Genomic DNA, 25514 nt, shown 5'->3' with positions numbered 1-25514 from the left:
TCCAACAGGAAGTATTTGATTCTGGGTATTCAAAATTTCACTGGCCTTGAAGAAAGTAGGCATCAATAATGTAAACATAATCTTAACATAATTTATCTTTTCCTTCAAAAATCTCTGCCATATTCACGTTATACACTGCACACACACACAAATCTGGAAATAATCCAAACATCTAACAGGAGTATATCATACATTAGAATACTGTACAGTGAATTTTTTTTTAAACTAGATCTACATTGTTAACATGAACAAATCTCCAAAATAATGTCGAGTGAAAAATAAAAGTTGCAGAATACATGTAAGACTACGAGGTCAGTAGTATAAAGTTTAAAAACACACAAAAGACTACATATTATTTATGGATACATACATATGCAGAAAAGGTTTAAAAGCATGTACAGAAATAATACACATCAACTTCAGAATAGTGGTTACCTATAGGGAAGATAGAGAATGAATAGAATGAGATGGGTACAAAGGGGGCTTTAACACTACCCACAATGTTCAAAATTACAAAAAGATTTGAAACAAATATGGTATGTTAACATTGTTCAATCTGGTGGTGTTACACAGATACTCATTATATTATTCTCTGTACTTTTCAATTTTGATATCTTTCATAATAAAAATGAACATTCACAGAAGAATAGGATGATTCACTGCTGCCATTCCCAAATTAAATCATTCTGTATGCTAAAACACAAGTTTTCTTTTCCCAAATAAGACAACAAATATTAACAAAGAACAATACATACTTGACAATGTACACTTTTGTAAAGTATCACTGATTATTATATTAAAAATATACAATTAAAGATGATCATTTTAATGTTTATACTTTAAAACTACCTTTGCTTCAGTCAAAGGATCTAATTTCACACCACAAACAGGCTTTCCTTGCTTTAAAGAGGACTCCTTTGAATTTTCTTGTATGCCATTTCCTTTAAATGTGGTTGAGAATAAAAGGCCTTTAGTGTACAGGGTATAGCAGAGACCCAGCCAGCTACAGGTTAAATAAGACTAATGAATACATTGTATTCTAATATAAACTAACTGTGGCCTAATTCAAAGATAATTATTGCCAGTACATAAACATTCACTTTTCAGTTTGAAACTTTTAATCTGCAAGGGAAATATATATGCTCTGTAACTTTGTTTACCAAACATGTTTTTCTTGTCAGGAAAGCTTTCCCATCTTTGTCAGATTAATACTTCCTTGATCACAGATGAAGTCTTTCAAATTAAAGATAAACAACTACTTGCCTGTTGTTTCTGATATGCAGTGTTTGGATTTATCTTTGATTCCAAGAGTAGTGATCCTGAAAGATAAAAAACAGTATTTATAAATGAGTTTCAATATATAAAGCCCTGAATAAAAAAATCACAGTTCACATAAAAAATAGAAAAATATTTCATGTTCTCTTTACTCAGCTAGACACCTGAACTAATCAAATGTACTCTAATTCACATTTAATTTAGAACACATCACCTACCCCCAGAAACCCTTAAAAAAAAAAATCCATCTAAGACAAACATTCAGACCAAGAATATAAAGAGGCTTGGTGACTATTAAAGTTTTATTGAAATGAAATTTTAAGGTCTAAATGACCACTTGAAGCCAAACTCTTTTTAACAGTTATTTTATTGCATTTCCAGTTTAACAAAACATATTACAAAGGACCACAATAGGAATCTAAGCACACAAATTACAGAATTGCATTTATCCTTTTCTTCTTAAGAACAAAAGGAAGGACACTGCACATAAAAATAAACGTCCAAGACTACTTAAAATAAAAGAGAAAGTACAAGAGTACAAAATACATCAAGAATAAATCTAAGACAGTTATTTTTCCATTATTTGTACATAGTTTCAGATTACAATGAGAACGGAATTTTAGTTACGGCTCTACATTTCAAAATTTAAAAATACTTCACATACGACTGGTACAATAAAACAATGAGTACAAGTTAACTATCTGCTTTGGTGTCCTAACTTGTTTAGGTTGTAAAGAATCCACAGCACCCCCACAAAGGTAGGCTGGACGTACGCCAGACGAAAGATGTACGTGCTTGTGCGTGTGCGTGCATGTATTATGGCAACCGTGTGTAATAACCCCAGGCTTTAAAAGGTGCTTTTTGGTTTTCCCCAGCACCTGCCGACTGTGGCAACTGGGGCTCGTTGGTAAAATCGGTTAAAAACCCCCAAAAGACTCAAAGAGAAGTTTCACTAAACCTTTCATATCAGACACATAATTGATAAAATAGAAAGAGGAGGGAGGGTCGGCTCCCTACCTGGTCTCATGAGCTTCCTCCCTTCTTTTTTCACACTCTCTCCTCTTCAAAAGAAAAGAGACTGGAGAGGAAGGGGTCAAATCCGTAACAGAAATAGGAGGCGGGGGAACAGAGAGTCGGTGTCTGACTGGGGGTAAATGCGGACAAAGCATAGTTTGTTTTTGCCGTACAGAAAAGTGCAGGAACAAAACCAATGCATTCTACCAAGAGGTGGTAGTAACCGTACCCCGCCTGCGGCCTAAACCCCAGGGCTGTGCCCAACCGGGAAGTACTGTACCCTATCCTACCGTTTCGATAACCTTACCGTCGGACTCTGCCCGAACCAGCAGCGACATCCCCTTGAGCTCCTCCACGTAAGTGGAAGAGACGTGCCCGGTGCCTCGGTCGTCCCATTGCCGGTCTTCATTCAGAGTATAGACCTTCACTCGCCTCCGTGTATCCGACATTGTGGCTGCTGTCCCTGCAGCTTCGACCACCGCCTCCACGTTCACCTCGTCCCCGCCTCTCACTCTTGAGAGACCGTAGCGGCAGCGGCGACAGCTCCAGCTCCAGCTCGGCCCAAGTTCACCATGGCTCCCACGGTTCAGCCGCAAGAAGGGGCAACAGGAGCCACCGAGACCTCTATGACCAGAGTTCCGCTTACCCCTCACTTCACCCCTCCACACACCCACCCACCCTTCCTTTGCTCCCTCCCAGAGCTCGCTTGCTCTCCCGCCACCCCCGCCGCTGTAACTACTGCACGTCCGCCATCTTGTAACCCGATTCTCTCTGCCTTTCTCTTCCTCCTCCGGCAGGTTTGCACGGGCTGTACTAGCAGGGGCTACGGCAGCCGACGAGGCCAACCCACACTACTGCAGCTTCTGCCTGTGCTTTCCGGGCCAGCAGAACTTAGCGTTCTCGTGACGCAATGTGCTGAACCAAGGTGGGAGGGTCTAAGTGCAAGTTCTTCCTCTCTCGGCCACGCCTGCTAGCGCGGGATCTCGCCCTAGAGTTTGGTTATCGCGATCTCCCATCCTTGCTGGAAACGCGAGACTTTTCTGAGTAGCGACGAGAATCGAGTCCTGAATCTCGTTTCGTCAGGTTGCTGGATGTGCGCGTGGTATGAAGAGTCTTGGGGCCAATCTCTGAGGAAAAGCAAGGTTGGGAGGTACTCATCCTTGAACTGAGCTAACCTTGAGCAAAATGGAAGATGTGGTCACATTCCAGAGTGGAAGCTCACTCTGTCAGCCTATAGGAGAAAAATAGTTTAAACCTCTTTTTGTCAAGACGTGGGAACTTGGAGTAGTATTTTAAGGCTACTCAAAAACCACTAAAACTTGTGTGGGAGTCTGTTACAGTTAAGCGTGTTGACAATTTCCTATTTCCCGCCAAAGCAGTTCACCCTTATGTTCATGGTAGTTTTGCCATTGAAAGGCATACTTCTGCTTCACGAAAATACGGCGACCTTATTGTGGTTGTTACCTCAGAAAATAAGTCTTCAGGTAAGTTTAGGGAACTCGTGGGGAACTGCCTTTCTAACACATCCAAGAGCAGTGTTTTTGATATTTTTGAGTTTCTCATATGGAAATTTCTTGCGTAATCTATCGGGAGGTCTTTTGCACTGAATAAGTGAAGGAGGAATTCTTTCGGCATTGATGTTTGTTGTCAGACATTGCCGTGGTGGATACAAGTGATGCACTGGACAGTCGTTTATTTTAATCCCCGTTCGTTCTTGGTAAAATTCTTTTATTCGTTCTTTCAGAGGGTCCTAGCTTGTTCATCCGACAATTCTTTACAACCCATTAGCTTGAAAGGTGAAAAACAGGCGAAATACACGTGTTGACCGGCAGGGCATCCTGGGAATTGTAGTCATTGTTTAATGGTCCTGTCAAAACTTGCTTTTGTTTTTACCAGCTCTTACGTTTGGTCACCCTTCAGCGGTTCACTAAAACGAGAAACATTTTACACAGAGCAGGCACCTGATTGAAAAATATCAATTCTAATTTCAAATCTAGAAATTAAGGATTATTTTTAATTTAAAGAGGACCTCAGAAATTGTACTTAAATTAAGAAGTTATGCTTATCAGTAGAGCCTATTAATTGCTATGATTGATGTGGAAAAAATGCATTTTGGGTCTAGAGAAAATGACATTTCTGTCTTGGGTCAGAGAAAGCGTCACACAATTTTGAGCCTGATGTTAGAGCATCCCTGAGTAGCAGTTTGGCTTGCAAAAGTGTTCAAGGCTGAGGGGAAAGGGTAAATAAGTGATAACTGTCTGTCCCAAAGGTCTCAAATAGTGAAATCTTGATTATCCAGTCATGTTCTCCAGTCCTCTTGATCAAGCACCCCAAAAATCTAATCCCAAATGTAATCCTCTGGCTGTTACCACATGCTAGTTTATTATTTGAATTCCTTCAGTGTGTAATTTATTTCCTTCCTTAGTAGGCCAATTAAATCTTAGGCAGATTATGCTAAGATTTAATCCTGTTAAAAAAATTCTCCTTCGTTTTAGCTGAACTTAGGTTGGTTTCTGTCTCTTGATACCAAGACACATTCTCTTCCATTTTCACTGCCTACCATCCTAGTCTCAACTTTTGAGTCTGGAATTTTGTATAAGCCTGTTTAACTTTCACATGATCTTGGTGTCTCCCTTAAGTAACCATGCATATTCCTGCCTGATTAAATGCTTTAAAGATAACACTGTATACTGTTCATCTCCTTTTATATTTTTTAATAAAATTTACTTTCTACTTCTGGTGAAGAACAGGCACAAGATTAAGGAGTAAAAGACTATGTGAAATAGGTATGTGAAATGAAAGGTTGCTCTATATTCCAAGCTTAAAATAACAAGTGCAAATTAAGTTGTTAGTCCCTGTATCTGGAATTCTCTTCCCCAGATAGCTGCACATCTTCCTCTACTTCCTTCTGGTCTCAGCTCACATGTTACGTACTCAGGCCATTCTGGATTATTTTATCTAAAATTGTATCTCTTATTTATCACTCTATCCCCTTATCCAGTTTTTTAAAACTTTTTTTTTAAGATTTTATTTATTTTTTAGAGAGGGAAGGGAGGGAGATAGAGAGAGAGAGAAACGTCAATGTGCGGTTGCTGGGGGTTATGGCCTGCAACTTAGGCATGTACCCTGACTGGGAATCGAACCTGGGACACTTTGGTTCCCAGCCCGTGCTCAATCCACTGAGCTATGCCAGCCAGGGTTAAAACTTTTTTTAAAAAGGTTTTTTTTTTTTTTTTTAAATTTTTAGAGAGGAGAGGGGAAGGAGAAAGAGAGAAGAGAAACAGCAATGTGTGGTTGCTTTTCATGTGCTCCTCATTGGGAACCTGGCCTGCAACCCAGGCATGTGCCCTGGGAATCGAACTGGCGACCCTTTTGGTTTGCAGGCCGGTGGTCAATCCATTGAGCTGCACCAGCTAGAGCCCCATTTTTTCTTAAAAAATAAACCTATCAGAAATAGGAGAAACTATGGAAAAAGTCCTTCTGCAAGGGGGTGGGACATAGAAGGGGCACAACATGGGGAATGTTATCACTTACTAGGAGGTATGAGCCACATACACAAGCCCTGAGGGCCCAGGGAGTCTACAGAGCCCAAACCCATCCCACATTTCGAAGCTTCAGGCTTTCCAAACCAAGCCCTTAACTGCATAGCAGACCCCCTTTGGTTGAGCATTGATGTATCTTCAGAGCTCTGTAACTGTCAAATCCCATTTCTGTTTTTACACTGCAGAAAATATGGGCCTCTCTGTGAAGCTCCTTTAACTACCTGACATTTTACAATATATACTTACTGTCAGTTTCCACTCACTAGTAATGTGAGCATTGGAACTTAGATTTTGTTTACTGATGCATCTCCTGCACACATTATAGTGCCTGGCACATGTAAATGTTCAGTAAATGAATGCTGCAATTGACTCAACTAAGAAAGATAATGATCTTCATCCTACAATTTTAGATCCCAAAATTCAAGAAAATCTATGAGAGAAGGAAAAATGATTGTATAAAAACTGTAATTTAAGGACAGGGTGCTGTCAATAAAGAATATAAAGAAACACATCTTGTAAGTACCAATATTGCACTAACTACCAAAGATGGACATTGCATTTGATTTGAGTCATTATGAATTGGTTTTTAGAATGTAATAGCCCTCATAGAAAAAACTTTATTAGAAAATAGGGAAAACTACCAAGATTTGAATGAAGACAAAAAGAAAACTTCAGCCATTAGTGTAGGCTCTTGGTTTAAGTGGAAATAGGATACTTTTAGTGGTCTGTGATTAATGAACTAAACAGTATTGTCACTTTGTGATGCTGCCAGTCCCTAGAGTTTAAGAACTAGCTTCAGACTTGAGGTCAAGATGGAGGCATAGGTAAACACATCATGCCTCTATGCACAACTATAACAAAAATTATCAGTAGACTACAAAACAAATATTACCCAGAATTGTCAGAAAATGAGCTCTATGGAAGTTTGACAACAAAGGATTTAAAGAAGCCACGTTATTCTAGATGGGTAGGAGGGACAAAGACCCAGAGATGCGTGGAGAGGGCTGGAGACACGGAACGGGCAGTCCCACATTTACATGTGGATAAAAATTGGGGATACCTCAGGAGTGAGGGATCCCAGCCCCAGACCAGACCACGCAGCCCAGCGTTCCAGTACCAGGAAGATAAGTCCACATAAATTCTAGTTGTGAAAACCAGTGGGGGTTGGGGAAGCCCAAGAAACTGCAGGATTCTCTTAAAGGGCCTGTAATGGACTTAGAACTCATGCAGACCCCCCCCCCCCACCCCCCGCCGCATCCCCCTGGATTCAGCACCAGGGCAATAACAGGGTAAGCACTGGGACATAGCTTTCCTCCTAGCAAAACTCCAGAGGCTAGGCAGCAGCATTGCCCCCTCTCTGAGCCCTTCCCCACACAGAGCCAGAGAGTGGTGACACAGGTTGCCCCATTCTGGTATCACCTAAGACTCTGCCCCATACAGCTTAACAGGTGTGCTTTTCTACAATAGGCTATGCTAGTAAGATGGGAAGTCAAAGCAGCTCTATCTAATACTCAGAAACAAACACAGGGAGGCTGCCAAAATGAGGAGACAAAGAAATATGGCCCAAATGAGAGAACAGAACAGAATTCTAGAGAAAGAACTAAACAAAATGGAGATAAGCAAACTATCAAATGCAGAGTTCAAAACACTGGTTATCAGGATGCTCCAGGAACTCTTAGGGTAGGTACTCCCAACAGCATAAAAAAGACCCAGGCAGGAATGAAGGTTACAGTAAGTGAAATAAAAGTTTCCAGGGAACCAAGAGTGGAGGGTATGAAGCTGAGAGTCAAATCAATGATTTTGAATACAAGGAAGAAGAAAGCATTTAATCAGGGGGAAAAAAAAAGGGATAGGCTAAGGAGCCTCTGGAACATCTTTAAATTTACGAATACCTGAATCACAGGGATGGCAGAAGGAGAAGAGGAAGAGCAAGAGATTGAAAACTTCTTTGAAAAAAATAATGAAAGAAAACTTAACCTAATTTGGTGAAGGAAATTGACATGAGACCAGGTAGCACAAGATAGACCCAAAGAAGACCACACCAAAGCATCATAATTAAAATGCCAAAGGTTAAAGATAAAGAATCTTAAGGACTTCCAGCCAAGATGGAGGTTTAGACAGACACACGGTGCCTCCTCGCACAAACAAAATAAGGACGACAACAATTTAAAAAGAAAAAACAACCAGAACTGACAAAATTGAACTGTATGGAAGTCTGACAACCAAGGAGTTAAAGAAGAAACATCCATCCAGACTGGTAGGAGGGGTGGAGACAGGCAGCCGGGGGAGAGGACTTGCAGCAAAGCAGTGGTGGAGGACTGGAGCAGGCAAGGCGGTGGCTGGTGGAGCAGGCAGTCCTACGTTCACGTGTGGATAAACTAGGAGGAACACCTGGGGAGCCAGACAAGACCTTGCAACCTGGGGTCCCACCACTGGGAAATAAAGCCTCAAACCTCTGATTGAAAACACTGGTGGGGGTTGAGGAGGCAGTGGGAGAAACCTCTAGATTCACAAGAGAGTTCATTGGAGAGACCCACAGGGTCCTAGAATATACACAAGGCAACCCGCCTGGGAATCAGCACCAGAAGGGCCTACTTTGCTTGTGGGTAGAGGCGTGAATGACTGAAATCCAGCAGAGAGTGGAGCAAGCACCCCTGTTCCCTCTTGGACCTCTTCCCCACATCCAGCGTCACAAAGCAGCAACGTGGGTTGTCCTGCCCTGGTGAACACCTAAGGTTCTGCCCCTTACTACGTGACAGGTGTGCCGAGCCCCTCCAAAAAAAGCCCAAATGAAAGAATAGATCAAAGCTCCAGAAAAAATACAACTAAGCGACGAAGAGATAGCCAACCTATCAGATGCACAGTTCACTCGTCATCAGGATATTCACAGAAATGTTGAATTTGGTCACAAATTTGATGAAAAAGTAAAGGCAATGCTAAGTGAAATAAAGGAAAATGTACAGGGAACCAGTAGTGATGGGAAGGAAACAGATTCTAATCAACAGTGTAGACCAGATGGAAGAAAGAAACATCCAACCAGAAAAGAATGAAGAAACAAGAATTTAAAAAAATGAGGAGAGGCTTAGGAACCTCCAAGACATCTTTAAACGTTCCAACATCCGAATCATAGGGGTGCAAGAAGGAGAAGAGGAAGAGGAAGATTGAAAACTTATTTGAACAAATAATGAAGGAGAACTTCCCCAATCTGGCAAAGGAAATAGACTTCCAGGAAGTCCAAGCAGCTCAGAGTCCCAGAGAAGTTGGACCCAAGGAAGAACACACCAAGGCACATCATAATTACATTACCCAAGATTAAAGATAAGGAGAGAATCTTAGAAACAGCAAGAGAAAAGAAGACAGTTACTTACAAAGAAGTTCCCATAAGACCGTCAGCTGATTTCTCAAAAGGGACCTTACAGGCAAGAAGGGGTGGAAAGAAGTATTTCAAGTCATGAAAGGCAAGGACATACATCCAAGATTAATGGCCAGCAAAGCTGGATCATTTAGAATGGAAGGGCAGATAAAGTGCTTCCCAGGAAAGGTCAAGTTAAAGGAGTTCATCATCACCAAGCCCTTATTATATGAAATGTTAAAAGGATTTATCTAAGAAAAAGATAAAAATATGAACAGTAAAATGACAGCAAACTCAGTTATTAACAACCACACCTAAAAGAAAAACAAAAGCAAACTAAGCAAACAACTGGAACAGGACAGAACCATAGAAATAGAGATCATATGGAGGGTTATCAACAGGGGAGTGGGAGGGGGAGAGAGTGGGGAAGGTACAGAGAATAAGTAGCATAAATGGTAGGTAGAAAATAGGGGGAGGTTCAGAATAGTATAGGAAATGTAGAAGCCAAAGAACATATATGTATGACACATGGACATGAACTAAAGGGGGGGAATGTGGGTGGGGGTGTGCAGGGTGGAGGCGAATAAAGGGGGGAAGATGGGATAACTGTAATAGCATAATCAATAAAATATATTTTTAAGAAATCTTAAAAGCAAGAAAACAGGAGAGTTACCTACAAAGGAGTTGGCATAAGACTTGTCAGCTGATTCCTCAGAAGAAACTCTGCAGGCTAGAAGGGACTGGTAAGAAGTATTCAGGTGATAAAAAAGCAAGGACCTACAACTTAGATTACTCTATCCAGCAGAGGTATCATTTAGAATAGAAGGGTAGATAAAGTGCTTCCCAGACAAGGTAAAGCTAGAGTAGTTCATCATCACCAAGACATTTTTACATGAAATGTTAAAGGGACTTAAGGAAACAATTGAAACTATGAACATTAAAATGGCAACAAATTCACAACTACTAGCAACTGAATCTATAAAAACAAACTAAGCAAGCAAACAGGACAGGAACAGAATCATAGATACAGAGATCATTTGTAGGGTTATCAGTTGGGAGGGAGGAGTACAGTGGGGGAAGGGAGAGTATGGGGTGAAAGGTACAGGGATTACAAAGCACAAATTGGTATGTACAAAAAATATGGGGATGTTAAAAACAGTATAGGAAATGGCGTAGCCAAAGAACTTACATACCATGGACATGAACTAAGGGGGGGGGGGGAATGCTGGAGGGAATGGGAGTATTGTGGAGGGGGGGCAAAAAGTGAACAATTGCAACAAATGTAATAGCATAATCAATGAGATTATGAAAAAAAAAACTAGCTACATTTTCCCGTATTAGCAGTTGGGAGTCGCTCTGAAAAAAAGGAAAATTACATAAATTAAAATTTTGAAATTCTATCATTAAGGATGATGTCTTAAAAGGCAAAGAGAATAAAAATTATAAAAAAGATCAAATGTACACAGCATAGTTTAATCTTTCATTTTTCAGTTAGTCTTCAATATATCAGGAAGTATATCAATACTGCAAACATGCTATTTTACACACTATAAATGTATAGTCAATGTTTACTGACTTAAATTCATTTAAAAAACATTTTGTTGTTGCATTTTTTGTATTTTACAAACTAGTTAGCCCTGAGTCCTGAATTTGCAAATAGTATACCAGATTTATAAAAGTATTCACACTATGACTTCTATGAGCCATTTACTTTGTAGAATTATAATGTGATATATTAAATGATGGGAGTGAACAGTTAACTAGTAATTATATCAACAGCCTCTACATATATGACTTTCTGGGATTAACTGAAAATCATGATTCCTCCACCTCTTATAAAATCAAAATATGACCCTAGTCTATTTGATGAGTCAGTGCTTTTTATATATTTCCTAAATATTTTCTAAATTTGAAAAACTACTACCTCATTCTAATTAGGATCCAATTTATAGTATTAACTCTACTATGTTTATGGTTTTGTGACCAATTTAAAAGGCAGAACATCATTAAAAACATCAAACAAGCTCCCTCAGCTTCTTGCTATATCTGGTAACTCGACTAAAGAAACAGGCATATTTCTGGACATATTCAATAGGCTTTGAATATGACAAGTTCCAGTTTGAAATATTTGTAGGCAAGTAGAATTGGGCAAAGATGTGAGCCATAAGATGACTAAGAGTAAATATGTGGGAAGAGATACCTTATAGTAATACATGTGATCTATTAATTTTAAGCTTTCAGAAATTTCAGAATTATAGGAAATAAAAGGCAGTAACATTTTCTAAGATGTATAAGTGGTTTACTTTTAATATTTGATTTGTAATGTAAATAAGGAAATATAGGTAACTCTTGAAATAAAAAAATGGCACATGTACAATGAGTATTTTAATATAAATCATTATAATGTATTTATAGTTACATATAAATCTATACATTAGAAGATACTCCTGAAATTTTGTTCTACAGATTATCACTCTAGATTTAATTTTCCTTAAAAATATATCACGGGGAAGAGTTAGATGATGACTGTGAAACAGATTCTCCCATTACAATACTGCTTCTGTCACTTAGAGTTTTGACAACATTTGTAGCTGGAGACTGTAGCACTTTGCGAGAAAGCCTCATCCTTCCATCAGCTGGATCACGTCCAAAGTATTTCACCTGTGTTAAAGAAACAAATTTAAAGTTACTGCACATTGATTGACATCCAAATTAAAAGATATTTAAATTTATGTGGTACAAATAAAGCAATGATTAATGATTTTACTTGTTCATTGAAAGCATAGCTCAGTGCTAAGTGAGGTTGTATACAGACCCTATCTATATATAGGGTCTGGCAGAAATAACACCTTTTTAAAAGTAGTATAGCATAGTATAAACAGACGTGTTGTAATCTTTGTGTTCCAGGTTCCCCAAAGTACAATTGCCCACTGACTGACAAGGGAAAATTGAGTAAGAACAGTGAAGCTATACTATCAAAACCAGTGCAATGGAGCAGCAACCACTTGTTTGTTATGTGAAGAATTTGGCATATGACTTGGACAGAGTTGTAACATCACAAGTCTGATCAAAAAGTTTGAGTCAAACATTTTTGTGCATAATGCCAAAAGATCAGGAAGACAAGTTTTAGTGAAGACAGAAGAAAAGGCTACCAAATTACAGGCATTACTGCTACAAAGACCTCAAAAATCCAGTAAGCATCTGTCAGGGGAACTCAGTATTAGTGACAGACGTGTTTGAAGGTTGCTGGACAAAATGAAGCCATGCATACTGCACTTGCTACACTCCTTACATGATGGAGATTCGGTAGAATTTTGTGAAAGATTTTTGGTCAAATTATGTAAGGATGAGAACTTGCCAAGGTATGGTGGTTGGATGAGACTACATTCAAATTGAACAGTCATATCTTTAGCCATAATTATGTGCATTGGAACAATGTGAATCCATACATTATTTTAGAGAAACAAAAACTTACCAGGGGTAACAGTGTGGGTGGCAGTATCAGTAACAGGTATAATTGGGCCAGTGTTCTTTGATGGTACTGTTAATCAGAATAATTACCTACATGTCCTAAAAACAGAATTGTGGCCTAGAGTTGAACATGACTTCCAGCAGCACACCACATGTGTTGAGTGTCAGAATGGCTAGGCATGCATTTTGAAGGGAGATGCTTAGGACCACGAGAGCCATTGGAGTAGCCAGCTCAATCTCTAGACCTAACTCTGCCTGATTTCTTTTTGTGGAATGTCCTTAAAGATCTTGTGTACAAGACTGAACACTGATGAACTGAAAGACAGAATTTGGGACAAATTTGCTGACATTACTATTGAATTATGTTGTAAGACTTGTTTAGTGTAGTTAGTAGGGTATGTGAATGTCTTGCATGAGACAGAAAGCACATATGGTGTGCATGAGTGTTACATGTTACAATGTAACATAACATTTACATGCTATTATAGAATTACACGCTTATGATTTTGTAATACAAGGTTTGGTATAGATTACCAGCTCATAAAATGGGCGTTATTTGTGCTGAACCCTGTATATAATTTGCTTAAGTAATGATTATAAAAAAGGAAAAGAGATATGGGCATTATTTGCCTAATTATAACAGTCTGTTAGACTTATGTGTGCCTACTTATTCTCTCCAGGGCTGGTCCCTATACCAGAACAATAGTGAAAGTCAGTGAATAATTGTAGACCAGGGCTCTCTGAGCCTAATTGTATTATAAACTATATAGGATTATACTTAGGTCACTCAGACTACTGCTTAAAGGACTATCACATTGGAGGTTATTTGGCTTGACCTTAGACAGTGAAAGGGAGAAATGTGGCAGTTTTTAAATCCCTTATGATGTTAAAAAAACAAAACAAAAACAAACTACTCTTATACAGAGATATAATGTTTTAGTTCTCATCTTTCCCTATAGGCTACTTGAACAATGAGATTATAGACTGGGAATAAATCAGTAGTCATAGTTACTCAGATCATAGGTATTAGGCATAACTGCAACAGAATGTAGTATGGCCAAAAAAACACCCATGCCAGCATAAGTTCTTTCACCTACTCGTAATAACTATAAAAGGTCAATTTTGTTATCAGTTCTAGAACTGAACAACATGGCTTTTATCAAACTCAAAAACTTTTAGCCCCAAGCAGAGTAAAAGCAATTAGAGTCTCAGCTCCTTAAATATGACATTTAAGACCTTCAACAAAGTTACATTTATCAGGTTCTCGTGTTCTGTCTCCAAATCACTGATTCTGCATAGCCATCACTGACCTGGCTCATGAATTTTTAAAAGCTCTAAGGGGGACTATTATTCTAACTAAACTGGAAAGTCCTTGAGAGGAAGAATTGTCTTAAATCCTTAATGTTTAAGCAACTCTAAAGAAGCAGCACAGCATAAAAATAACAGAAATCACAAATGTTGATTGGATTGATTCAGCTTTTTGAAATAATTAAAAATTCAAGTATAATTTACTAAGGCTAAAAGGTTGAATACAGGTACCTGAATTGTTTGGCCAACTTCTAATCCTAGGGCAGTGGGATGTTGAATCTGAAAGAGAACATGTTGAATCTATTAGTTGTCATGCATCATAATAATATCTATGGTAGTATACATTTTTTCCCAAGTGGAAAATAGCTTTATTGGTTTTTCTGATGATAAAATCATAATTATAAAAACTTAAAATAATACAGAAGTATTCAGATGATAGTGAAAATCACCTAAAATCCTTCTACTTATAAACTATTAACATTTCAGTGATATCTTTTTAAATGTCTCCTATTTAGTGTGTGTGTGCTACATTTGTAAAAATGGAGCCTTCTGAGTTTGTTGTTTTGCTCAATATGTTGAACAAATTTTATATTAATAAATGAAAAATTACAGTTGAGTATTCAAATGATACAATTTATACAACCAACCCCCTATATATGGTCACTTAATCTGTTTTAAATTCCAGTGTTGCAAATGTTAATAATTGGTAACTATAGGTGAAAGGTATTTGGGTATTTAATATATTTTTCAAAATAAAAAGTTGAGAAAAAGATAAATTGCAGTGTTGACAATGATTATGTATTCATCTACTCCAATTGTCCTCTCAGAACAAAGACCTATGTGGAACTCCTAGGTCCAAAGGTACTTGCACACATTTAGCAAATACCTCCCAAAGTCTGTCCCAATTTATATTCCTATCAACAGTATGTGAAAATGTCCATTTCTTGTCCACTTTCTCATCCACACAGGGAATTTTCAACTATCGGAAAATTGAAAAATTGCTGTAGATATTGAATATGTTGGTTGGGATATTAATCTGGCTTCCGGTCAAGATGGAGGAATAGTCAAAACAGCTTATCTTCTTGCACAACCACATCAAAATTACAACTAAACTATAGAACTACCATCACTCAGAACTGTCAGAATTCAAGGTGAATGAAATTCCAACTATGGAACTAAAGAAACCACATCCATCCAGGTAAGAGGTATGGAGACATGGAAGAGGCTGGTCCCACACCCACCTGTGGTGGATAAAAATTCAGGGATGTCATGGGAGCAAGGAGTGTCATTCCCACACTAGGCCCCCCAGCCCAGGGTTCCAGAGCTAGGAAGATATGTCCTCATAACTTCTGGCTGTTAACCAGCAGGGTTTGTGTTGGTAAAGGAACTACTAGAATCCCAAGCTGTTCCTCTTAAAGAGCCCACATACTCTTATTCAGACTCTCCCTTTGAGCTGTAGCACTGGGGTAGCAGCCTGAAAGTCACCAATGGCTTACAAGGAAGAACTGAAGCGTCTGGCATCAGGGCAAGATCTGGGGGACAGCTTTCTCCCAGACAGAAAGGTGGGCAGAGACCACTATTCCTTTTCTGAGCCTTCCCTGCAAAGAGCTACAGAACCAGCAGGCAGGGGTCATATATGAGGCTCTATTTGGTTGGCTCCACCATGATAAATCCCTAAGGCTCTGCCACACCAAATTTTGGGCCTACCCAAGCTGTTAACAATGGCACTTCCATATGAATGGCTGGTGTGGGCTCTGGCTTCACATCTTATTAAATCCTCTCAAACAAACAACAGCTAGCCAGTGAGCCCACAGCTCCTATACCTCTGGCTAAGCGGTCTCAGGCCTAGCACAAGTAGCAGCCATCTGCAAATTACTTGGTAGCACATGCTGGGTGGCTCCAGGCAAAACACAGGTGGTGGCTGAGCCTGGCCTACACCACCTGAGAAACCCCAGACCTTGTGCAACCAGTGGACAGCTACAGACCATGTCAGAACACTACCACCCTGCCCCTGCACAGCTGATATCCCCCGAGGCTGGAGGTTGGTGATCAGTGGTCACAGCTAGTTCTTGCAACTGACTGGCCTGGGTAAATCCTCCCATTGACCTGCCAACAGCATTCAAGGCTCAACTACAAGAGGAGGGTGTACTCAGCCCACAGGAAGGGTGAACCTTGGTGAAAGAGGAGGCTGTGTCACAGGACCCTACAGGACACCTACATTAGGCCATACTACCAAAACATGGAGTCAAAGCAGCTCTATCTAATATATAGAAACAAACACAGGGAGGCTGCCAAAATGAAACAAACAAACATGGCCCAAATGAAAGAAAAAAACACAAAATTCCAGAAACAGAACTAAACAAAATGGAGACAAGCAAGCTACTAGATGCCAAGTTCAAAAACTGGTTATAAGGATGCTCAAGGAACTGAGTGAGGACCTTAGTGAGGACAGTTCCAGTCAGAAATGAAGGATAAACTAATGGAAATAAAGAACAGTTTGCAGGGAATAAACAGTAGAATGATGAAGCTGGGAATCAAATCAATGATATGGAACAGAAGGAAACAAAAAACAATATATCACAACAAGAAGAAAAAATAATTCTACAAAGCAAGGGGAAGAAGGGGAAGAAAAAGAGCAAGGAATTGGAATTCTATTTCAAAAAATTATGAAAGAAACATTCCCTAATTTGGTGAAGGAAATAGACATGCAAGTCTAGGAAGCAAATAGAGTCCCAAACAAGATGGATACAAACAGGTTCACACAAAGACACATAATTAAAATGCAAAAGGCCCTGGCTGGTGTGGCTCAGTGGACTGAGTGCTAACCTGTGAACTGAAAGGTTGCCAATTCAATTCCCAGTCAGGGCACATGCCTGGGTTGTGGGCCAGGTCCCCAGTTGAGGGTGAGTGAGAGGCAACCAATCACACACAATGATGTTTCTCTCCTTCTCTTTCTCCCTCCCTCCCCTTCTCTCTGAAAATAAATAAATAAAATCTAAAATGTCAAAGGTTAAAGATGAAGAAATTAAAAATTTTTTTTTAGATTTTATTTTTGGCGTGAGGGAAAGTGAAGGAGAAAGAGAGGAGAGAAACATCAATCGGTTGCTTCTCACATGCCCTCAACTGGGGTCCTGGCCCACAACCCAGGCATGTTCCCCAATCAGGTATTGACCTGGCAACCTTTTGGCTCACAGTCTGGTGCTCAATCCACTGAGCCACACCAGTCAGTGCAAGAGAGAATCTTAAAAGCAGAAAGAGAAAAACAGTTAATTTCCCAAAAGATGAGTCCCCATAAGACTGTCAACTGATTGCTCCAAAGAAACGTTGGGTGCTAGAAGGGATTAGCAAGAAATATTCAAAGTCATCAGTGGCAGGGACCAACACCAAGACTGCTCCACCCAGCAAAGGTATCATTTAGAATCGAAGGGGAGATAAAGACCTTCCTAGTCAAGAAAAAAATAAAGGAGTTTATTATCACCAAACCATTAGTATATGAAATATTAAAGGGACTCATTTAAGAAAAAGATCAAAACTATGAACAATAAAATAGCAAAAAACATACCTGTCAACAATTGAATAAAAAAAAACAAACTAAGCAAACAAGATAGAATCATGGATGTGGAAAGCTTTTTGATGGCTGCCACATGGTTGGGGGGTTTAGAGGAATGGGTGTATAGGTTAGGGGATTTAAGAAGTACAACTTGTAGTCACAGAATAGTTATGGGGATGTAAAATACAGTATAGGAAATGGAGTAGTTAAAGAACTTACGTGCATTACCCATGGTATGCATATAAACACAGGTATGGGGATAGTCTGAGGAAGTGGGAAGTGCTGGGTGGCTGGGGCAGGGGGAAAAAATTGAGACAACTGTAACAGTGTAATCAATAAAATATGATAAAAAAAAAGAATATGCTGACTGTCCATCACTTTTAAAAAAGTGATGTCTGTCCATGTTCTTTGCTCATTTTCCTATTGATACTCATGTTTCTTCCTGATCTACATAAGCCCCTTTGTAAATATGAAACTCTTCATATGTTACAAGCACGTTTTCTTTAAATTGCTGCTTGTCTTTCAAACTTACTGTAATTTTGACATATAGTTAAAAAATCCTAAGATCTAATTTTACCAATTTATTTACATTTTTGGATTTGCTGTGCTGAAAAATAGTTTACTAGTTCCAAGATTATTAAAATATTCTAGTCCTCCCTTAACAGTCAGCCATGACCCAATGTTCTTTTTCTTCTTTCATCGCCTTATTTACTTATTTATTTTTTACATTTAGCTTCTTGATCTAGATGGGATTTTGCTTTAAAAAGAGTAGAGAATCTGCTTTATGACAACCAGCTGTCTCAATACAATTTATGGAATAATCAATGATTCTTCCCTGCCTGGCATCTTCCCTTCCCTTATGTTTAGCATGTATTACAGTTGCAGGTACATAACTTGGTTTATTTGTCTTTTTTTCCCTGTTTCATGGGTTGTCTATTTCTGGGCCAGTAGCACACTATTTTACTCTCTATAGCTTTGTATTTTAATATATGGTAAAAGAGACACTTATTATTCCCCTGCCTCCACACTTTTCTTGAATATTTTCATATTATGCCTATGAACTATAACAAAGATTAAATTTAAAGACATCATAAGAATTATCTTGCCACATAATTGGTTGGTCACGAAAATTGGGTAAACAGGGTTTTAACTATTTTAAGTAACTGCTATGTGTTAACTCTAGATGTTATTCCACCAATACATTCAAGGGTGTTTCTATTTCATTATGGAAAGAGAAGCAAATTATCTGTGGTGAACAATGTAAAACCTTTTTTCATCAGCATCTTTATCATTTTTGGTTTTCTTTATTAGGTGAGTAATAGACAAAGTGTACAGTTTTCATCAATCTAGGAAATTTCACTATGATTATTTTAAAGCAGTTTTAAAAAGCAAATGTCTTAAAAATGTTTTTTTACCTTTCGCTGATCAAGTTGTGAGTTATGAAGTAGTACTGGAGTCATATTTGGATATAGTTTAACCATTACTCCAATATCTCTACAAAAAGGAAATAGGCCTGATTAAAACATTATATATCTATGTATCTACTTACTGATAATCAAACTGTGATTACATTTCCATGAGAGAACAAAATGAAAAAACAAAAAAATCCCTCTAGTACATGATTTTTTCTTTTTTTTCTCACGTTTTATTGAGAATGTCACGTTTATTGACATGTAACATTGTATAAGTTTAAGGTGTACAACATAATGAATCGGTACATGTTTTTATAACTAAAAAGTTATGATGATCTAAAAGGGATACTTACTTTTTTCAATTGAAAATACACCATATTTTAAAATATTTGTATATCAGAAGACAGAGAAAAGGTAATAGAAAATGTGCAGTGAGAAGTTTTTAGAATATATATTCTTTTGCTATACTTCTCTTCATAGTATTTTCAAAAAAATTTGAAATGACATTAAATATTTTAATTACCATCAACCTATTAAAAAGTGATTTAAGAAAGGGGGTTAGATAAACTGGGGTACTTATTTAAAAATTCCTCTTATATTCTGTAGTCTAAAATAAGCTATTCGATTTTTTTAGTTATCACTTGTGACATTAAATCATCCCACTGCCTTCTATTATTCACTTCAAATTTCTTTGAATATTCATGCTATATCTGTTAATTTCTCTTTTTAATCCAATTCTTTAATCTGGTAAAACAAAATGCACTACATAGGCATTAAATACAGAAAGAAAGAAAAAGGAAGTATGTCTATTTTGGATTTGTGAACTGTTTACTGGGGAAATTAAAAAGATGGGAAATCTGGCTAAACCATTCAGACAGAAGAATCTATTAATATAATTATAATCACAGAACCATGTTACTGAAATCTACAAACTGGTGTAGAAAATAAAATTATACCTTGAAATAATTAATTACATGGTAACTGATGTATAATCTAAACATAATTTCCAAGTAAATAAAGCAAACATATATAAAGTTAACATGGCTTTAATATACATTCTATTAAAAAAATTCACACAGCATAAATACTACTTGATATTACCTGATTTCAGTTATTGTGGCGGTATATACTGCTCCAAATTCTAATTGCTGCTCTTGCTGTAAGTGTAAAATAAGCCATAAGATTCATTAAGAAAACAACAAAAAGTAGAAAAGACAACTGTTATAAGATCTATACTTGTCCTGGCTGGCGTAGCTCAGTGGATTGAGCGAGGGCTGCGAACCAAAGTATTGCAGGTTCGATTCCCAGCCAGGGCACATGCCTGGGTTGCAGGCCACAGCCCCCAGCAACCACACACTGATGTTTCTCTCTCTCTCTCTCTCTCCCTTTCCTCTCTAAAAATAAATAAATAAATCTTAAAAAAAAATCTATACTTACATCATCTTTGCAGATTTCAGTAATGAAGTCTTTTGCTTCATGCATGGCACTGGGTGTTGGAGCAAATACAGAAAATGTTTCTTCATCTACCTGACTGATGGTTACACCTTTTAAAAAGATAATTTCACAAAAGTTAACTTGGTCATTCCAGTGGAGACTATTCTTAAAAGTAGTATGTGCAGAGGAAAATGACCTGGAAGCAGCTGGGCAGGGTTGTACTATGTTTAATCAATGCTTTAGGAATGAAGGGATTCATCAACAAATACAACTGTACCCGTTATGCACTCCACATTGTGCCAGCCAATGTCCCGACCTCTTTCTGGCAGCCCATCATTTGGTAGAATGACGCATGTAAGTTCTACTTTTGAAGGGTTTAATTTTGCTCTTTTAATTGAGTAGAAACTATACTAGCACTGTTTCCTTACCTGTCTTCTTTTTCCCTCTTATCCATTAGAGTGGTGAACAGGTTGATGAGGGATGAAATCATATCAGTTTCTCCATCTTAACTGACTAATGTAATTCTGCCTCTCTCTCTCAGTTAACTCAAAGTTGGTAAGTTGGTTCCAGGAAAAAAAAAAAAAATAAAGCATACTATTCCTATACATACTCTTTAAATAAAAGAGTAAATAAAACTATGTGAAAAATGGTCAAAGTAATTGTAAGAGAAAATCAAAACTCCTCTAAGGTGAAAAACTAAACATTTTTCTAAATGTTCAGGTTTAAATTGTTGCAAAAAAACCTGAGGAATTCTAGGTCATCCTTGAATATCAGTAAGGATGATCATTTGCTAATTTATTAATAGGCATACAGAAAACTTGCAGTAAGACATGCCTGTCATATCCTTCTCTTCATCTTTCTCTCATTTACCAAACATTTATTTTTGGAACAACACAACAGAAATGAAATGGCAAACTTACACAGCCTAGCATTAAATAAATCCCAACTTCATACAACACTTACCTGTTTCAGCCTGAAGTTTTTTTAAATTATATCCACCTGGTCCAACAAATTTTGCTCGTTTTGATAATGGAACCTGAACAGTTTCTGAAATGTAGTACAGACAAAGATATAAATAACTCAAGTTCACATATGAATCTAAAACATGCCCTGGATACTTTTGTTTCCTGTTTGGCCTAGACACATGTAAAAATATTTCAGTATGAAATAGAAAAACAATTTGTGTTTCTTGACTAAAATTACTATAAGTTCTAATGTCAAAAATTTTCCCCCAAATTTAAAGTATTTAATAATTAGTTTTGTGTATGGAGTTAAAAAATAATGAAAAAACAGTAATATACATTCAGTATTAATGTTTACCTTACCATGAAATCAGTAGTAATCTTAATGTATTACCTACAACAGGTCCATTTTCTTTTCTAGATGCCCGAGGTTTTGAAATAATTTTGTTCATAATCTGTAGTATCTCCTTCTTTGCCACTAGGAGAGATTAAAAACACAATAAAAATAATAACTACATTAAATAAATAGGATCAGATATAAGCAGCAATATTCTTAGTTTTTATGGCAGAAAACTAAGCTTAATAATCAAAGCTCTTCACACTCTAGTTGCCTTGACAATCCTACTCATATTTCCTTTTCCATAAATCCTATCTTAGAGAGTTACTTAATTTGTAAAAAATGAATGTTCACTAGTCTCCCACTTTGGTGGTTAGTCATGTGCCTAATACTTCTTCATCTAGGGTGTTGCATGAAATTTCATTTCCTAAAGCCATATTTTATAATAAGCCTATTTTTTGTAATAAGCTTACTAAGAATTATAGTCCTGTTAACAAACTAGTCAATGGTAAAAGGAGAATGAGGCACACTGCCTTGGCTTACCTGAGGCTTGCTGAATGGCCTCCATTACAATTTTTAATGGTATTCCAGGTAATTTAATATCAGCCTAATAAAAAGCCAAAAAATTCTATAAACGTTGTTTCATGACATTATTAAATAATATAAAAATGAAACAGAATAAGTTTAAAAATACCTGTAATGCAGTTATTCCCTTATTAGTGCCAGCTATTTTGAAATCCATGTCACCATTGTAATCTTCAATTCCCTTAAGGAATTTAAGAAATTATAATACAGTTTTAAACTAAAATAAAATTTACTTATCATCATTGTAGAGGAATTTAAAAAAATAGCTTTAGAAGTAACCTCTAAGATAATACACATATTTTCTACATTAACTGCTGCCAATTTGTGGCTTTTTAAGTTAGAAATGTTTCATCAGAAAAGTCACCATTTTTAGATCATGTTTCCCCCCTAAATGCATAAGGATTACTTTACAATCACCCTAAAGTGAGATATATTACAGATATTTATACTGTGATAATATATTTTTAACTCACATCCTATTAATATATGCAGAGGAGGAAAGTAAGAACAAGAGCCTCTATTTTTTGAGTCCTAGGACCATTCTTCTAAGCATAGGATGCTTGTAAAGTATGTATAATCATTACCATTAAATATTTGAAAATGTGAATATACTTGCCAGAATATCTGTCAGCAAACGATAATCTTCTATTTCATCCTTGTCAGGATTGTTTTTGGTGACCAATCCTATTGCCACACCCGCAACAGCAGATGAAATAGGAACCCCTGTAATTGAGAGAAAGAACTTCTGTGTGATTTGACAAAGAACTTCATGTGATGTATACATCAGCCTAATACATGTATTTACCATGCTTTTGACATTTAATTTATATGGATGGTATTTTAAATTGACAGTTGCCAAAACTAAGTTGAAATGGTCTTAATAAGTCATCTGACTACCTCCTTTTTCTTAAACAGATAATAAAAACCCCTTAAAACAATTTTAGCAAGTAATCCCTTCTCAGCACAAATCTCTCTAATAAGAGTAAATATTAATTCTTAAAATAATTTGTTTCTTTGCCTTTTTGCTTTTGGCCCATTCTTTTTTCTTTTTGAAAAGTAATTGTGTAAACCCTTCCAGCCCGGACCCCTCAGTCCACCTCCCCATGAGATCTGTTGTTAGGTCTTGTGTATCCTCCCAGAAAATTTCTGTTCACAAATGTAAGTGTCATTTTTATTTCCTTTCTTTACTGATGGAGCATACTGAACACATTCACTATTCTGCATCTTGCATTTTTTCACTTAACATTTGGGATATTGATATAAAACAAAGCTCTACCATATTCTTTTGAATGGTTGTATAGTAATTCTGTATAAGTCACACAACAGAAGCTGAATTACTGAGTCAAAGAGTGTATGGAATTATGTTTCTTATACTGTCAAAATGCCCACCAAAGAATATGGCATTTTATACTTTAACCAGGAGCATATGAGGGTGCCAGTTCTATATTCTTATTAATTCTTGTCAAATCTTTTGACCTTTGTTCACCTAAAGGGTAAAAATGGTAGCTATAGTTATAGTTTGGTATTTGTCTTTATGAATGAGGTTGAACTTTTTTTTGTTTATAAACTATTCATATTTCTTTTTCTGTGAACTGTGTGTTTTATGCCCTTAAACTACTTTTTGGTTGTTAGTCTCTTTCTTACTGATTCACAAGAGCTTTCAATATGAACAGCAGACCTTTGTTAAATATAAATGATATTATAGTAAATAAATATATTAAATATGATTTCTAGACTGTTGACTTTATTATGAACTATTTTTCTATACAGAATTTAAAAAGTTATATGTAATCATGGTTCCTGGTTTTTGCTTAAGAAGGTTTTATTCCTTTAAGATTTTGATAATTTTTTAAAAAAGTTTAAAGTTTGACCACTTGGAACTTATCTGGTATAATGGAGTGTGGTAGGGATCTCATTTCATATTCTCCACGCATCTCACTTCATATTCTCCACGCATCTCACTTATGCTCATTGTTAGGCCTAGAATGGTGATGACTTCAAAATCTGTCCCTCCTATTTAGTTTTCTTTGCTAAGCTCTGGAGTTGTAGAGCCAACATGCATATAGGAAGTCTCCAGCTAAATGTCTCCAAAGCACCTTAAAAATTATATGTATGTGTAATATGTGTATTTAAAATTTAATCATGTCCAATAAACCTTTACCTCCTGCATTCCCCACCTTGGTTGAAAGGAACTAAGACACTCATTGCAGAATCAACATTTCCTTTCTTATTTCCTATCTCATCAAAGATTGATTAGTTTGTCCTCTAAAGTATTGAAAAAGTTTTCCTTTTCCCTAAATATTGAAATATCCATCATTACTCCTTTAGTTCAAGCCAACATTATTTCTTGCCTTGCCAATAATCTTCCTGTCTGGTTTCCCTGATTTTAGTCTCTCCTCCCCAGCTCCCATTCTCTCCCATTGCACTCCTTTAAGGATCATCCAGGTGGGAAAAACTACCTTAAAAAAAAAGGAAAAAAGAAAAAAAAAAAGCAGTTCAAATCATGCTACTCTACAGAAAACCCTGCATGGCCCCCATCTCTTTTCAGGAAATTTTTAACATGTTCTGTGATCAAAAAAGTTTGGGAAATAGTACATATCCTGTTCCCTAGAGATCCAGTATTCACACTAGCATATTAAGGTCTACTTAACCCATAAATAAACCTGCTTAACCCTGCTCAAATGTACAATACCTTAGAACAGAATAATTTTTTCATGGTGCACAATAATCAATATCCTATGGAACACTGAGTTGCTAAATACTGGCTTTAAGTTCAAACTCCTTAGTACAACAATGACCTTTTAAATCTGGTCCCAGTTCATTAATTCATTACTTCTTTAAAACACATAACAGGAACACACTGTATTGCTTCATAACTATGCACATGATATTTCTAATTTTTAATTATATTTTATTAATTATGCTATTACAGTTATCCTGATTTTTCCCCCTTTGCAACAGGGACATCCACTCCCTCAGGCAATCCATCCACCATTGTTCATGTCCATGGTTCATGCACAGATATTCTTTGGCTACTCCATTTCCTATACTGTCCTTTATATCCCCATGACTATTCTATAATTCCCTATTTGTATTTCTTAATCCCCTCACCTCTTCACCCATGTCCCGCATCCCCATTACACCTGGCAACCATCAAAACATTCTCTGTATCCATGGTTATGTCTGTTCTTCTTGTTTCTTTAGTTTGCTTTTTAGATTAAATTGCTGATAATGTATTTTTTGCCACTTTATTGTTAATAATTTTGATTTTT

General features: G+C 37.1%; 2 protein-coding genes and 1 long non-coding RNA gene across 6 annotated transcripts in view; 1 reads left to right on the top strand and 2 right to left on the bottom strand.

The window, feature by feature from the left end:
- Nucleotides 1–3056, bottom strand: part of PPP4R3B (protein phosphatase 4 regulatory subunit 3B) — a 49514-nt gene extending 46458 nt beyond the window's left edge. The window contains exons 1-2 of one of the 2 annotated variants that reach the window (XM_045827238.1): nucleotides 2597–3056; nucleotides 1264–1319 (exon numbers count right to left, since the gene is read on the bottom strand). In XM_045827238.1, coding sequence (XP_045683194.1) covers nucleotides 1264–1319; nucleotides 2597–2738 — 198 coding nt within the window. In that variant the 5' untranslated portion in view covers nucleotides 2739–3056. The remainder of the gene's footprint in view (nucleotides 1–1263; nucleotides 1320–2596) is intronic. The other variant, XM_045827237.1, reaches the window with a different exon arrangement.
- Nucleotides 3057–3330: 274 nt separating this feature from the next.
- Nucleotides 3331–25514, top strand: part of LOC123811587 — a 33571-nt gene continuing 11387 nt past the window's right edge. The window contains exons 1-4 of one of the 3 annotated variants that reach the window (XR_006784406.1): nucleotides 3331–3773; nucleotides 12091–12545; nucleotides 14931–15160; nucleotides 20816–20910. This is a non-coding gene — a long non-coding RNA (uncharacterized LOC123811587). Of the gene's footprint in view, nucleotides 3774–12090; nucleotides 12546–14930; nucleotides 15161–20815; nucleotides 20911–25514 lie in introns of those variants that run through there. The other 2 variants (XR_006784405.1, XR_006784404.1) reach the window with 2 other exon arrangements.
- PNPT1 (polyribonucleotide nucleotidyltransferase 1) overlaps nucleotides 11565–25514 on the bottom strand; it is a 50400-nt gene continuing 36450 nt past the window's right edge. Inside the window, exons 19-28 of the mRNA XM_045827860.1 lie at nucleotides 22859–22965; nucleotides 22352–22423; nucleotides 22201–22264; nucleotides 21715–21798; nucleotides 21322–21405; nucleotides 20362–20468; nucleotides 20026–20081; nucleotides 18928–19006; nucleotides 14194–14241; nucleotides 11565–11844 (exon numbers count right to left, since the gene is read on the bottom strand). Coding sequence (XP_045683816.1) covers nucleotides 11686–11844; nucleotides 14194–14241; nucleotides 18928–19006; nucleotides 20026–20081; nucleotides 20362–20468; nucleotides 21322–21405; nucleotides 21715–21798; nucleotides 22201–22264; nucleotides 22352–22423; nucleotides 22859–22965 — 860 coding nt within the window. The 3' untranslated portion in view covers nucleotides 11565–11685. The remainder of the gene's footprint in view (nucleotides 11845–14193; nucleotides 14242–18927; nucleotides 19007–20025; nucleotides 20082–20361; nucleotides 20469–21321; nucleotides 21406–21714; nucleotides 21799–22200; nucleotides 22265–22351; nucleotides 22424–22858; nucleotides 22966–25514) is intronic.

This window comes from Phyllostomus hastatus, unplaced genomic scaffold (genome assembly GCF_019186645.2).
Source record: "Phyllostomus hastatus isolate PE091 unplaced genomic scaffold, TTU_PhHast_1.1 phas_scaffold_78, whole genome shotgun sequence".
Taxonomy (NCBI): Eukaryota; Metazoa; Chordata; class Mammalia; order Chiroptera; family Phyllostomidae; genus Phyllostomus; species Phyllostomus hastatus.
The sequence above is the reverse complement of the archived record's forward strand: the minus strand, read 5'-3'. Positions and strand labels throughout refer to the sequence as shown.